Source organism: Amblyomma americanum, chromosome 7 (assembly GCF_052857255.1).
Source record: "Amblyomma americanum isolate KBUSLIRL-KWMA chromosome 7, ASM5285725v1, whole genome shotgun sequence".
Taxonomy (NCBI): Eukaryota; Metazoa; Arthropoda; class Arachnida; order Ixodida; family Ixodidae; genus Amblyomma; species Amblyomma americanum.
In genome coordinates, this window is record NC_135503.1 from 134,028,474 (window position 1) to 134,041,742 (window position 13,269).

Below are 13,269 nucleotides of genomic sequence, written 5' to 3' on the forward strand. Positions count from 1 at the left end.
TTCTACTTTTTCTATTCCCCACAAATTTTAATGAATACTAACCTTTAATTTTATTGCCATCTGCATGTATGAACAGGATGTTTGAGAGGTACTGTCCGAAGATTTGGAATTCTGCCTTACCCGTTTGCACTATTGCGTCTAATTTGTGCACGTGACTTTTGAAAAGCTTCTTTTCCAGGCGTGATTAGCTCTTTTAATTAACTCAGTAATGACGGACAAATTAGAAATCCCTGCTAGACCGAATGGCAAAATGATTTCGCATTTCAGAGATCAAATAGCTTTTCTGAATCAAGAAATAATAATGGACGTTGAGAAGCTCTGCGGGACGCCTAGGAAGGGCTACCTCGTGCTGTCACTTCTTTTTATCTGAAGAGGTAGAATTGTTTACTGAACGATGGTTTACCGAATATTTATATATGGGAACAATTTCGAGTGATTGAGCTCAAATGTGTTTGTTAGAAGAACGATGTTGTTAATCGACAAGCGCGGCATGTGGGAATTTAGAGTTTACCGGCCCTTCGCACAGTTTTTGTGACCTGGTGCTTTTAAATCTCACGAAAAGTTTACAGATTCCTCTCGAGAGCAGAAAATATTGCGTGTTTAGTAGGGTACAGACATGCTACCACAGTGGGTGGCATAAATATTTGAAGCTGCTAATAAATTTCCTTACATGGACAGCTACTAATTCGATATAATGAAACCGCAAGTGTGCCTTCCATTTGCACGCTTTTACTAACAAGCGACAGCACGATCCCGAACACGGGAGGGTAGTACGTGCCCAAGCATGTCCTTCCGCCTGTCCTACAGTTTCACTCAGCGCCGATAATGCGTCCCGCTAAAGGGCGGAAGATACGGCGCTTTTCTTCTCCCGATAGCCTCCTCCTGCAATCTAATATTTTCCATGAACTGTGGTGCCTTACAAAATCTTGTATCATGCGTATGTTGCCCAAAACCTTAATTGATGCACTCAAAAATAAAAACACAAGGTTTTCAGGCTTGTGTTGGCAAAATATACCTCCCGATAGCCTCCTCCTGCAATCTAATATTTTCCATGAACTGTGGTGCCTTACAAAATCTTGTATCATGCGTATGTTGCCCAAAACCTTAATTGATGCACTCAAAAATAAAAACACAAGGTTTTCAGGCTTGTGTTGGCAAAATATACCTAATATACCTTGTTGCTTCTTTCATTTTTTTATGCATTCAGTGTGGACAACAAGGAAAACCTGACAAGCATATGCGGCCTGAAAGTCCTACAGAATGGTTAGAGTTCTCGAGTATGCTTTATTTGCCATCCTGGTTGCAGCGAATCTTTCGCTTGGCTTGTACTTTTCCTTTCGGAGAACGAACGTCGGTGCTGGAAGCAGAGGCACAGCAGAGGAAGTGTTTCTCGCTGGCCGGACGCTGAAGACCATCCCTCTAGCGGCTTCCTCCGTGGCTTCGCTCTTCTCATCAACCGGACTCGTGGGCTTTCCAGCGCACTTCTACGCTTACGGCTGGCACCTCTCCTGGGGCTACCTCACACCTCTGGTGCTCATTCCTTTGGCCACCCACGTATTCGTGCCAGTGCTGTACCGCCTGGGAATCACATCGATATTCGAAGTGAGTACTGCGGAACCACTAGTGCGGTCACGAGCTCCTGTCTGTCCGAGTGTGTGTCTGTGTAACCTACAATATGGCCGGTATACCTTATAAACCGTGAGTGAAAAAATCACCGAACTTTGATTCCAAACAGCTTTTTAAACTGGTCCTTGAGGGAATCAAAAAGGACTCAGAGAAGGGTGTTATGAATGCATGCGCTTGACTTAATTATTAAAACTTGGGTAACCAGTAAACAACTTAAGGGGATTCACCGGTGTTCTGGTGTCCGTCAACACTGGTAATACTGTTCCGCAAAAGCCATATGTTTACCCCTAGAAGCCTACTTTTGAAAATTTTTGAAAAAGCTCGCTGAAGCACACGGTATACATTAATATGCACATATAGGCACTGGAAACAATCAAGAGCAAGCGAAAAACAATAAGAGCTAAAGAGCACTTGCCAAAGTGAGCGAAATACAAGAGTTAACTTCCATGTGCTCCACTGCACAAATGGCTGACACAAAGGCCATAGGTTCCTTATACCGATGCTCCTATACATCATCATCCTCATCAGCCTGACTAAGCTCACCGCAGCACTGAGGCGTCTCCTATATCACTGCAATTAACTCTGTCCTGGGCCAGTTGCGGCCACCTTATCCTCGCAACCTTCTTAATCTCATTTGCGCACTTAATCACATGATGCATATGTCGCGACATCACTGTCATCTTATCAAAATCTGGGGAGCAGGGGCAACCTCAGCAGCGGACTGACAAGTGAAAGTTGCGTTTTTGGTTATAAGGTAGGTGTGGAAATGAATGCACATGTGCCAAAGAAAGCAGCATCACCAAGTCCGTCCCCGGTATTTGTGTCCGAAGGAGAAGTAAATTTTGCAAAATAAAACTTCCTTTTTGCAGGGAACGAACTATTTACTCTGCCGGCTTTGCGTCACTTTTTGTGCGAACATCGCTTATGTTTCCTGCCCATGGAAGCAAATCCTCTGTCATCATCAGCATTGAAAACAAATATATGAGCCTCACCTTAACTGCCTTAGCTCTTGACGTGTTTCCATGAATTTTTTCGCCATTTTGTGATCCCTGAATCTGAGCGCTCCTTTTGCTATTGAAGACGTGTGTTCGGGAAGCCTAGTTTGGTGCTTTTTATTGATTGTCGAAGTGCACAAAACAACGAGGACCAAGCAAGGAAGGTACACACACACATCGCAGAACTCCCAACTTTTATTCGAAGGCAACGCTTTCTATATGCTGGACGACAACTACGTGAGCAAACGAAGCCAGGTGTTGTTAAATGCAGCTAAATATCGCACTTCACAGCACTATATTGTGCAGGCGCTGTAACAATCGCGAATGCACGAAGGCAGGAAAAAAAAAGAAAGAACCATTTCAGGTGCTACAGTGCGCCTGGTTGCGTGACCCTGAAGACGTTTTATAACAGAGAATGACATTCTACCCCACAAATGCAAGAATGAGAGGAAAACATGTGAAACAGGCTAAAAAATAGATGCTAGGAATGGTGCCAACAAGTAACAACGATAAAAATGGATTGTTATAAAACCATTAAAACGAAGCTAAAACAAACCTCCAATTGATGTTCGTGCGAATGGAATCACAAAGCAGCAAGAGGAATGATGACACCGAGGATGAGCGTGAAAAAAATTGGTGGTACGAAGTGCGGCGTTATAAAACACGAGTTCATTAACTGAGAACATATTGAATGGGATGTTTACACGTTTATCTGCAGTCTTGACGATTAAGAAAGCCTTAATTATTTCTATTTATTTCAATTGGTTGTTGACGTAGTCAGGAATTTTGTTATTTCCTGGTACAGGACACAGCCCGTTTTTGGCATCTCTTGCAGAGTATAGGTAAACGGCCTCCTAAAATGTTGCACAGATTACGTTCACGTTCAATCGTGCTTTAATCGAAGAATGTTCAAGTGCGGCCGATGTACATACATTCTTACACCTAACTAGACCTGATGACTTCCATTGCTGATTCTGCATACTTAAGGCTGTGGTTTAAAGCAAATTCTTGTTGTCTTTCATCGCTGTTCATCACTCAGCTCGCTCTAGCGAGCTTACAGGACACCGGAAGCATGAATTGAACGCCGCACTTTCTTGCGACTTTGTTCACATTGTGTGATACAAGCTGTACGTACGGTGTCACACATCGTGGTTTCCACTCTCTCTCGCTCTCTTGGAGTTCAGTATTTTGCACCATTTGCACCAGGCTATCACAAACACAAGTAATTAGTTGCCGCTAATATCGGGCGGCATACTGTTACTCAATATGAAGGTGAAGACTGCATTTCAGGTGTAGCGTGAGTTTTCTATAGGAGAACGGCAGGCAAGGTGAATGATTGCCCCTCATAAAGAGAGTTTTATCGAAAATACTTCAGTGGAACGCTACTTTCTTTGGTTAGGTGTGTACCCTCCTTCGTTTTTTAATCAATTTTTCATATCTGATAATAAGATCATTTGTCCAGGTAACACATATGTTGCGGCTTTGCTCTACGATATGCTTTGCCTTTAAGCAGGCCACGTGAGAAATAGCGTCGGCTATTTAAAAGAAATGCGCCTCGAAAATGATCTGCCAATATTTCAAAACTTAGTATAATGAGCGTTCTGCGATGGAAGGTCCCATATGTTAATGAATTCGGTGTGCTAAAACAAGTTTCAGTCGAAAGGAGAAAGAGTGGACATGGAAAAGCTCGGTGGTTTACCAGGAGTAGGCAGCGCGTTGCTTCCCTGGTCAGGGGAAATGGGATGAGAGGCTAGAAAGGTGAATGAGAAAAGAAGACTACCTTTTAGTTCTTCGGCATTCTTCTGCCAGTTTTCGTCATCCGTTAAACGTGAATCTGACAGGGTTCGGAAAGAGAAAAATACCCCGCCAATCCTGCGTTATGGCAGCAACGACCAGATGATTTAAAACGCGAAGTGTTCTTTGGTAGCTAACTTGGGTTCAGATATTTTCCGTGTTTATCGCATTCATTCCTTACTCTTTCTGGTTTGTGAACCCAATATTTTGACATTTTTAAACTCATACACGAAGCAAACTCCGCAGAACCTCGATTTTACTAGACACGAGCGCACGCACGTTCATAAAGGTTACGTATTGCTCATTTGATAGTAAACCATCAGCTCAATTTCATCCTTAGAAATTTCTAGGCTTTTCTCATCGCTCATGAAAGCCCGGATCTCGAGGAAAGTTCTGTAAAGAAGCAGTGATGTGCACCTAAAAGTCAAGTTTTCAGCATAGGTGCACTGAAGACAAAAACGCCCAGCAAGAAGAAACGTTGTTTGCCTGGCCAGGAGCATCAACGCAAGCACGGCTACGCACTGCTCCGCGTGACAGATCGGGTAGATATGACGTGCGCTGTGGCAGGAAAAGGTTTCATGCAGCGTTGTCATCCTCTTAACACTAGTTACAGTGATGTAATGTCCAGCACAACATGTGTCACGGTTACTTCTACACCGTTTCCTCATGGCCTATAATATGAAAGATGAATAAACTCTCGGGGTGAACAACCTACATAAAAGGCCTGTTCTCCCGATAAGTCTTCTCGACACGGAACGAAAACTCGCGTTTATACCTCGATTGTGGTGACTTCTCTGATTGTTCTAAGCGAGCCAACTTTTCGTGAGCGCCAGAATATCGTCAAGTTCCTTGCAGGCTAGATTGGGCGTATGCCTGGAATATACATGCTCAAGAACATTAAAAACAAATAGTTTTCTGCATGCATTTTACTTTTTGGTAACTATCACAATGAGAGCCTTGCAACGCTCTTCAGTTGGCCGGTTTTCGCTCAATGATACAACGCGTTTTGCTTCATATGGCAGGCTATCATTAACCGAGAGATATGCCGAACGCTTACATCACAAAAATGATCTAAAGCATTCACAATGTTCGGACTTTTGGTCAACCCAGCGAAGCATAAAATGAGCAAAGTTCCGTCTGATTTCATTAGTCACATCTCACGATTTTTCTCAATGCTTTGAAGTCTTTGTCGAAGTTTTCCAAATTAAACAATGCTGTCAGAGTGATAAACAAACGTGTTGTAACTAAAGCGGGCGTCGAACTGTCACGTGCCTAGGTTTTTGCACATTCAACAGGATACATAAAACGTGCCGCATAGAATTGAGAAATGAGTTCATACATACATACATACCAGCTGCCATGTACCGGCTGACGACCGCCTAACGGCCTTTTTCTCGCAGATGAACGTAAAAAACCTGTCACCACATATTTTATTGAATCTGTCGGACTCCTAAGTGTAGCTCGCAGGTGTGCTCTCTTGGTATTGTAGCATTCAGGTCTCGGTACATTGACTTCTGCATTCTGGTAAATAAAATGGTTTGAGATTCGTGTGCATTTCAAATTCATTTGGGACATACTTATAGAATAACAGCGCAACGGCTTCCAGCCAAGGAAGACACACATAAAAAAGGGCGGAAAGGACGAACACATTTTCCGCCCTTCTTTTTGTGTCTACTTTGGCCTGGAGCCGTCGCGTTGTTATATTGTGAATATTATGAACAATTATGAACAATTAACACTTCTGAAGTACACTTCAAATATATGGTGGGATAAGGGCGTGTTCCGAATATTTCGACATAAGGCTAGTAATTCTCTGCTTGACATTTTTTAGCGGTACCTGGACGCTAAAAACGTGTTTTTCTCCTTCCAAGCCTCCAGCGTATTCTCATGAGTGCCAGAAAAGTGAGTGCCTGTAGCCTGTTTATAGTTCAGGCATAATGAAATAAGGTTTCAGCAGCAATTAACTGTGAAAACAATCCAATCACGCTGATATTCATTACTGATAGACGTCGTTTTTCATTCTTTGCTTTCTTCAATAGTTCCACCCTTGTGTGCTCAAACCTCTTAGCATCCGCTGACACATTTGTTTACTTCTTTAGTGATGCTACATTACGATAGCATTTCGAGCCTGCAGCGTGTCGGCGCGCCACGCTGTGGCTGCGCCGCCACGCTGTCACGTGATTGGTCACTTGGTGCGGAGCAGCTGCCAGCGGCGCGGCGCCGTGGCTGATAACGTGGTTCGCCACGTGGTTGGTCACGAGACCAAGTTCCACTCAGCCAGCTGTAGCTATCGTGTCACTCCAGGTTTAACCAGTGCTAAACCAGCGCCAATTTTTTATTGTAGGGTAGCACTACTAGACGCATTTTCCGATTTTGGCCATACGTATTTACGTAGTGCCTGAAGACTGCTTGGTGGCAGGCGACCCACTTGCCCACCCGGTTGTGGCAGGCCTTCACGTGGATAGAAGCATGGATGAAGGTCACACCTGGGTGAAGGCCTTCAAGGTAAATGTCTTCAAGTCAAAGGCTTTTGTAGTAAAGGCATTTAGGCCAAAGACCATTACAGTACAGACCTTCAGAGTGAAGACCTTCATGGTAAATGCCTTGCGTGTGAAGGCCTTCGAGCAAAGGCCTTTATGGTAAATAAAGCGCTTTCGGTCAAATGCCTTTAGCACTTAGATCCTTAGGTGCTCATCGTTACAAGTTATACTGCATAATATTCCGCGTTTAGCCTTGCTATACGGTCAGCTGCTCATCGTTACAAGTACTACTGCATAATATTCTGCGTTTAGCCTTGCTATACGGTCAGCTGTTTGTTTTTCTTAGGATACCTTATAAAACAGGAGATCCCTTGCTATCAACTGAGCCGATGATGAGGCAGTTTTTTTTTCTCACCCAGCATTATGCGCTGGTGTCCGGCAGCCCAACTGCATGTTGCGGATATTTTGAAGCGCGGAAATATAGTGCGGAAAAAGTGCAACCGTCTTTCAGCGAATCCATGAAATGTTTGAAGCGGGAAGCACAATACAGATACTAGGTAGACGTGAACTACACTGCAAAGTGAATGCCGTGAACGGCGATTGCTTTCCGGTAAAAGCTTTCTTCGTGCACCTGCATGGCAGCCGTGTGATCTACGCTTTCCGGCAGGCTGGTGTAGGCAAAACTGGAAAGAGAAACTCTGGATCGCTGCGTTACGCAGGTTACGGGAATAAACTAACGCAGCCGTTTTCTGGGACGCACGTGGTGCCCTGCTCCGTTGACGCCCACCTTGATAGAAATCTGGGGCGGTCTTTGTTAATAACAAACTCACTCAACATTTTTTTCTAGAACGTTGCCTATGCGGTCTTTCTGCAGATGGGGAGCGTGCTTAGCCTCGTGCCAAGCAACCGAACCAAAAACGCAACGGTATATTCAGCGACTTTTGCAAATGCGTCTATCGTATGTAGAAAAGATAGCACACAAAGTTTCGAAGTCATTGATAGCTGAGTCAGACATAAAAATAGAAAACCTTGAAAAACCTTGTATTTTCTAACCCCCCAATGCGATGCTAAAACATTAAATCAATCCTGGTCGGAAATGTATTGCACTGACCTACCCTCAATAGCCAACGATCTATCTCTATCTGTAACAAAGACCTGATGAGCCTGGAACCTCTAAAATGAAACGAATCCGGCCAAGCGGCAGGCAAATTTCGGCCACTTCGTTCTGGTGCGTGCATTATTCGCCATGCGCGATTCGGTGGTTGTCAGGAATTTGGAACAGCCTCTAGGTACTGACACGAAGCTTTACTGTCTCTGCCACTTTGAGGGGAGAGGTCGGGGTTTTTGTCATAACTAATAGTAGAAATGACGTCCTACGTTTTTCCACAGGATTTGTATTCTAGGTGTTCCCGCGCTCGTCAAAGGCAGTGGCAACTAGAAACCTCGCCTGTTTCCAGCAAAACGATGGAAAATTTAAACAGAGTCCTTCTTGGGTAACAATATCACAATTTTTGGTGGATCTGCACCACCTGCTCGTTTTTTCCTGTGACTTGCAATAAAACAGTGCTCGGTGTTTCATTGTTCAAGGCGGTGTTTGTCAAAACAAAGAGAAGTTTTCAAAACACCCCATTTTTAAAACACGGTTACCACACCTCACGCTGCGGAGCTATAATTCAATAGGTCCGCACTAAGCACAGCTGGTTCCGTAGATAAAAATCACAAGCACCGTGAATTTCTTTTTATAGAAAAAAATTCAGTCTTCAGCTTCTTGTCTTGCGCAGCTTCGTGTCTTTAATAAGTTTTAGCGTTTGTTTTTGCCATCTTCTATGTCAGCAAGAAGTTTTGTTCATTTATTTTTGTTAAAGCTTTCAAACTCAACAATATTTCTTTCGAAATAAATACTGTGCTGTGGACGTACTCATATATATATATATATATATATATATATATATATATATATATATATATATATATATATATATATATATACATAGCTCACCTCTCTTTTCGCAGTATATTCGCCTGCGCTTCAACGGCAACATTTCCTTGACAGCATGCGTGATCTACCTTTTCCTCACGGTAAGTTAGTAAAACAGCAGAGTAATACCCCTGCCACACGGCAAATTTAATGTCATTCCTATCGAATGAAATTAGCACCTAGTGCCATTAATCGGCTGCTACAAGGAAATTCTATAACCACAGCGCCATGAACGGGACGTAGAAGAAGGACACAGGCAGGGACACAACACAGCGCAGAGCGCTGATTGCGTTGTGAGTGAGCGCCTAGTGAGTGAGTTGTGAGTCAGCGCTGTGTTGTATCCCTGCCTGCGTCCTTCTTCTACGCCCCGTTCGTTGCGCTGTGGTTATATAATATAGAAACCAACTCGCCCAACAACTTACCTTGTCGAACTACACGAGAATATTTATTGTCATTAGGTTGGAATGACAATCGACATCGAATGAGTTTGGGGAACTCATCCGCATTCGATCTTGAACCGAATGTGTACTCTGGACACCAGATACTCAACAGAAGCAAGCGACGAAAAAAAAATAGCATGCGCACTGCCAAAGTTAGAAATTGTGTTTATTTAGTTCTGCTAAAGAAATATTAATTTTGGTGCGAACGTCTTGACACTAGAAACTATCGTGGATAGCTGTTACTCTCGGTCCCAGCAGCAGCCAACGGCAGCGGCCGACCGTGAAGCAGGGCTTTTCCCGCGACCGCTGATCATTTTGGGTTGCGTGTTTCATGTTCGTTGGCGTTTCATGTTCGTTTAGCTCGCAAATACTTAAAGATGTAACTAAGCACTTCACCTTTTTGAAGTCATTTCCACGCTCAGCGCGCCGCCGCGTCAGCCATTTTGTTTGATTACGTTTATTGAATTTGTGGTTGACTTTGTACTTGGCTTGGCTTTTTATGGCTAAAGTGCTGTAGAATTGCCGGAAATAATATTTTAAGCTTATAATATTGTAAAGAAATATTTTCACCCGCTTTTGAAATACGACATAACAATTTCAAACACCTTTGATGCGCGCTGATGTCTTTCAACTCCACTATTTTTTTTCACTGATCCTCACTGCCATAATTTTCGAATGACATTATTTTTTACTGTGTAGCACCGAAGGAGACCGAATGACATTCGGTTGGAATGAAATTAAATTTGCCGTGTGGAAGGGTTATAACTTTGCGTCCCCTCAGCAGTGCCTTAACTCGGTAGCGTTTCACAAAGCGCACTTGCGATGTTTAGTGGCAGCCCCGCCGGGGTGCCCCGCCGGTGTCTAGAGTAAGGAAGTAAAGAAATTACGCCAATCTTCGAAAAATATCAAATGAATCAATGTGCTGCCGCACATTAGGAACGAGTGGGGTGATCACTGAGGGCGCGTGATCTGTCCACAGATTGGCCGACTGGATTAATAAGCCTCTCCCAGGGCGTTCGCCGCGATATGAGTCTGCGTAGAGACAACATCAAGCTTATCCGAGTATTGGCGGTCGTTTTCTTCACCATTTCGACGCCATTCAATGAGGACAAATTCTGTGTTCATGCACTTCGCATTGAAAATGGCTAGGTGATATCAGTGTCGCATTTATTTCAAGTTTATCAGTAGTAATTTGATAATGTTATTGTTCGATCTGCGATTTGCTGATGACATTGCCTTGCTGAGTCACTCAGGAGGTGAACTGCAAATCATGATCAACGAGTTAGACAGGCAGAGCAGATCGATGGGTCTTAAAATTAACATGCAGAAAACCAAGGTAATGTTCAACAGCCTAGCAAGGGAACAACAGTTCACAGTTGGCAGCGAGAGCCTAGAAATTGTGTCGGAATACGTCTACTTAGGGCAGGTAGTGACAGCTGATCCGGATCATGAGAGGGAGATAACTAGAAGGATAAGAATGGGGTGGAGCGCATCTGGCAAATTCTCGAAGATCATGAGTGGCAGTTTACCAATTTACCTCAAGAGGAAAGTGTACAACAGCATAATCTTACCGGTACTCACCTACGGGGCAGAAACGTGGAGGCTAACGAAAAGAGTTCAGCTTACGTTAAGGACAACGCAGCGAGCCATGGAAAGAAAAATGATAGGTGTAACGTTAAGAGATCGGAAGCGGGCAGAGTGGGTGAGGGAACAAACACGGGTTAATGACATCCTAGTCGAAATCAAGAGAAAGAAATGGGCTTGGGCAGGGCATGTAATGCGAAGGCAAGATAACCGCTGGTCTTTAAGGGTAACGGAGTGGGTTCCAAGAGAAATTAAGCGTAGCAGGGGGCGGCAGAAGGTTAGGTGGGCGGATGAGATTAAGAAGTTTGCAGGCAAAGGGTGGATGCCGCTGGCAAAGGATAGGGTTAATTGGAGAGACATGGGAGAGGCCTTTGCCCTGCAGTGGGTGTAGTAAGGCTGATGATGATGATGATGATGATGATGATGATGAATGTTATTAGCTGAGAGCAGGAATAAAATAAACCTTTGTTTCTTATATGAACTGCGAGTGAATAAAGCTTTCGAGCATGATTTAAGAATGCCACGCATATTTACTGAATTTCTGCCTTCGCTTTTCGGCAGAAAGGCGGAACTAATTTCATGTCTAAGGTGCGAAATAGTTGCCGGAAGGTGCCGATCATGAGCGCAACTGCCTGAAAAGTTAGACGAGGGTTACAACAGAGCTGTCTGGGTGCGGTAAAAAACAAAATTGGAGATTACGTCGTAGATAGAAGTCGCAGGACTCTCAAACTCATAAAACGCATATCTTGGTAGAAGGAATATAGAGAAGTTTGGATGGATTAGTAAACCGCATTGAGAAAAAAAAAAGTACTGCGGTCGTGTTTTTGGTGCCCAAGTAATTTTCTACGGTGAAAACGACGGAATTTGCCAAGGTACGGTGGCTAGTGGGCATAACGCGCATGCCTGTCCTTGTGTTGACGTCGCTTCAAGCGGGACTGTTTTAGCGAATGACGGGATCAGGAAAGTGTACCGTCCTCCTAAGCATGACCACCCCTCCGTACGACTTCTGACTACAGAGAGAGCACACGGAAGCGAAAGAGAAAAAATACAGACCCTACACACGTCACAATGGAGCCGAGGGTCATAATAAAATAGTTTACAGCATGTTTGTAGAAACTGGGAGAATTCCGATTTCGCAAGCATACCAGGGACAGGAAAAATACCTTGAACGGGGCTGAGGGGAACTCTTTACGAAGTGCAAAAGAATTGACCTTTCCTAGCCTGACATTATAAAAACTTGTGCAAACGCAGCGTGCAAATGGTACGGAGTGAAGCCCTTCCCACCATAGCGACCTTCTAAACCAGATGAGACTTGTGCCGAATGTTCTTACGATAAAGTGCATGCATAATTCTTGGTTCAGGGCTCAAGCCAACGCCTGACCTTTTTAGAATTTATGTATTTGTGTTGTTAAGGTAGCCCATGCAAGAAAACACACGAGTGAGATTCGTTGGTTAAGTATCTATAGTCGGAAATTAGAAAGTCGTGTACAATCCCGCATATTTTCTCCATTCCCATAGATTTCTTTTTTTTTTTGTGAGTCAACCGTATCGATTATTAAAACAACAGTAATTCCGCTAAGCCTAGCTTCACGTGGTCTCTCGAGCGATACTCCTTACATACAAATGATAAGCTTCAAGATGGAGCGAAAATAGACCGATAATTTCTGGAGATGTATGAGCAAGTTTTTCTTTTGTTTCCTTCTTTTTCCAGCAAACTGTCGGCGCTATCTCCATTTTTGCAGCATCTCTTACTCTTGTCACAGGTACCCTCACTTTCACTCGTTCATATTTGTTAATCTCAATATAACTGCCATAGCTAGATTTCTCGTTAACAACCTTTCACAGCGAATAATTGGTTAAATTATCTTCCTTGAGTAAGCAGTTATTTGTGTATACGCCAGCATATCAAAATAGATGTGCAAATATAGTAACGCAAAATTATAACAATTATCCTTGTGTAGAAATCACAGCTTACTAGTGGTGCTTATGACAAAATTTTCAAGTGTAGGTTGCTTCGGGAAGCTTTGAAAAGAAACGAGCTATGTGGCAGTTTTTCATTACTGAAGTTTTTGCTTGTTTGCTAGGCGTTGTTGCCTGCTTCTCAAAACCCTGAACGAATGTTACTATAAAGCGTCATGTTTTTCTGGACGCTGTTGACGCGTGAATCGAAATTCGCTGTACATTAGGACATTGTCGCAAGCCACTCTCGTTACGCAAATATAGAACATGTTTCTTTCTTCTTCCGCAAACGCGCCAACATGACGAGCGCTATTGTAAGACAATCACTTTTTGTGCTAACACCGCAGTCCATTATTGGTATGCCGAGGATAAAAACATAAGCAGGAGTGTTTTCTGGCACTATATTATAACCT

At 43.5% G+C, this 13,269-nt stretch overlaps 1 protein-coding gene across 1 annotated transcript in view; it reads left to right on the top strand.

The window, feature by feature from the left end:
• The first annotated feature begins 1,260 nt into the window (after window positions 1–1,260).
• Window positions 1,261–13,269, top strand: part of LOC144098081 (sodium-coupled monocarboxylate transporter 1-like) — a 149,527-nt gene continuing 137,518 nt past the window's right edge. The window contains exons 1-3 of the mRNA XM_077630635.1: window positions 1,261–1,602; window positions 8,909–8,974; window positions 12,609–12,660. Of these exons, the coding sequence (XP_077486761.1) occupies window positions 1,261–1,602; window positions 8,909–8,974; window positions 12,609–12,660 (460 nt within the window). The remainder of the gene's footprint in view (window positions 1,603–8,908; window positions 8,975–12,608; window positions 12,661–13,269) is intronic.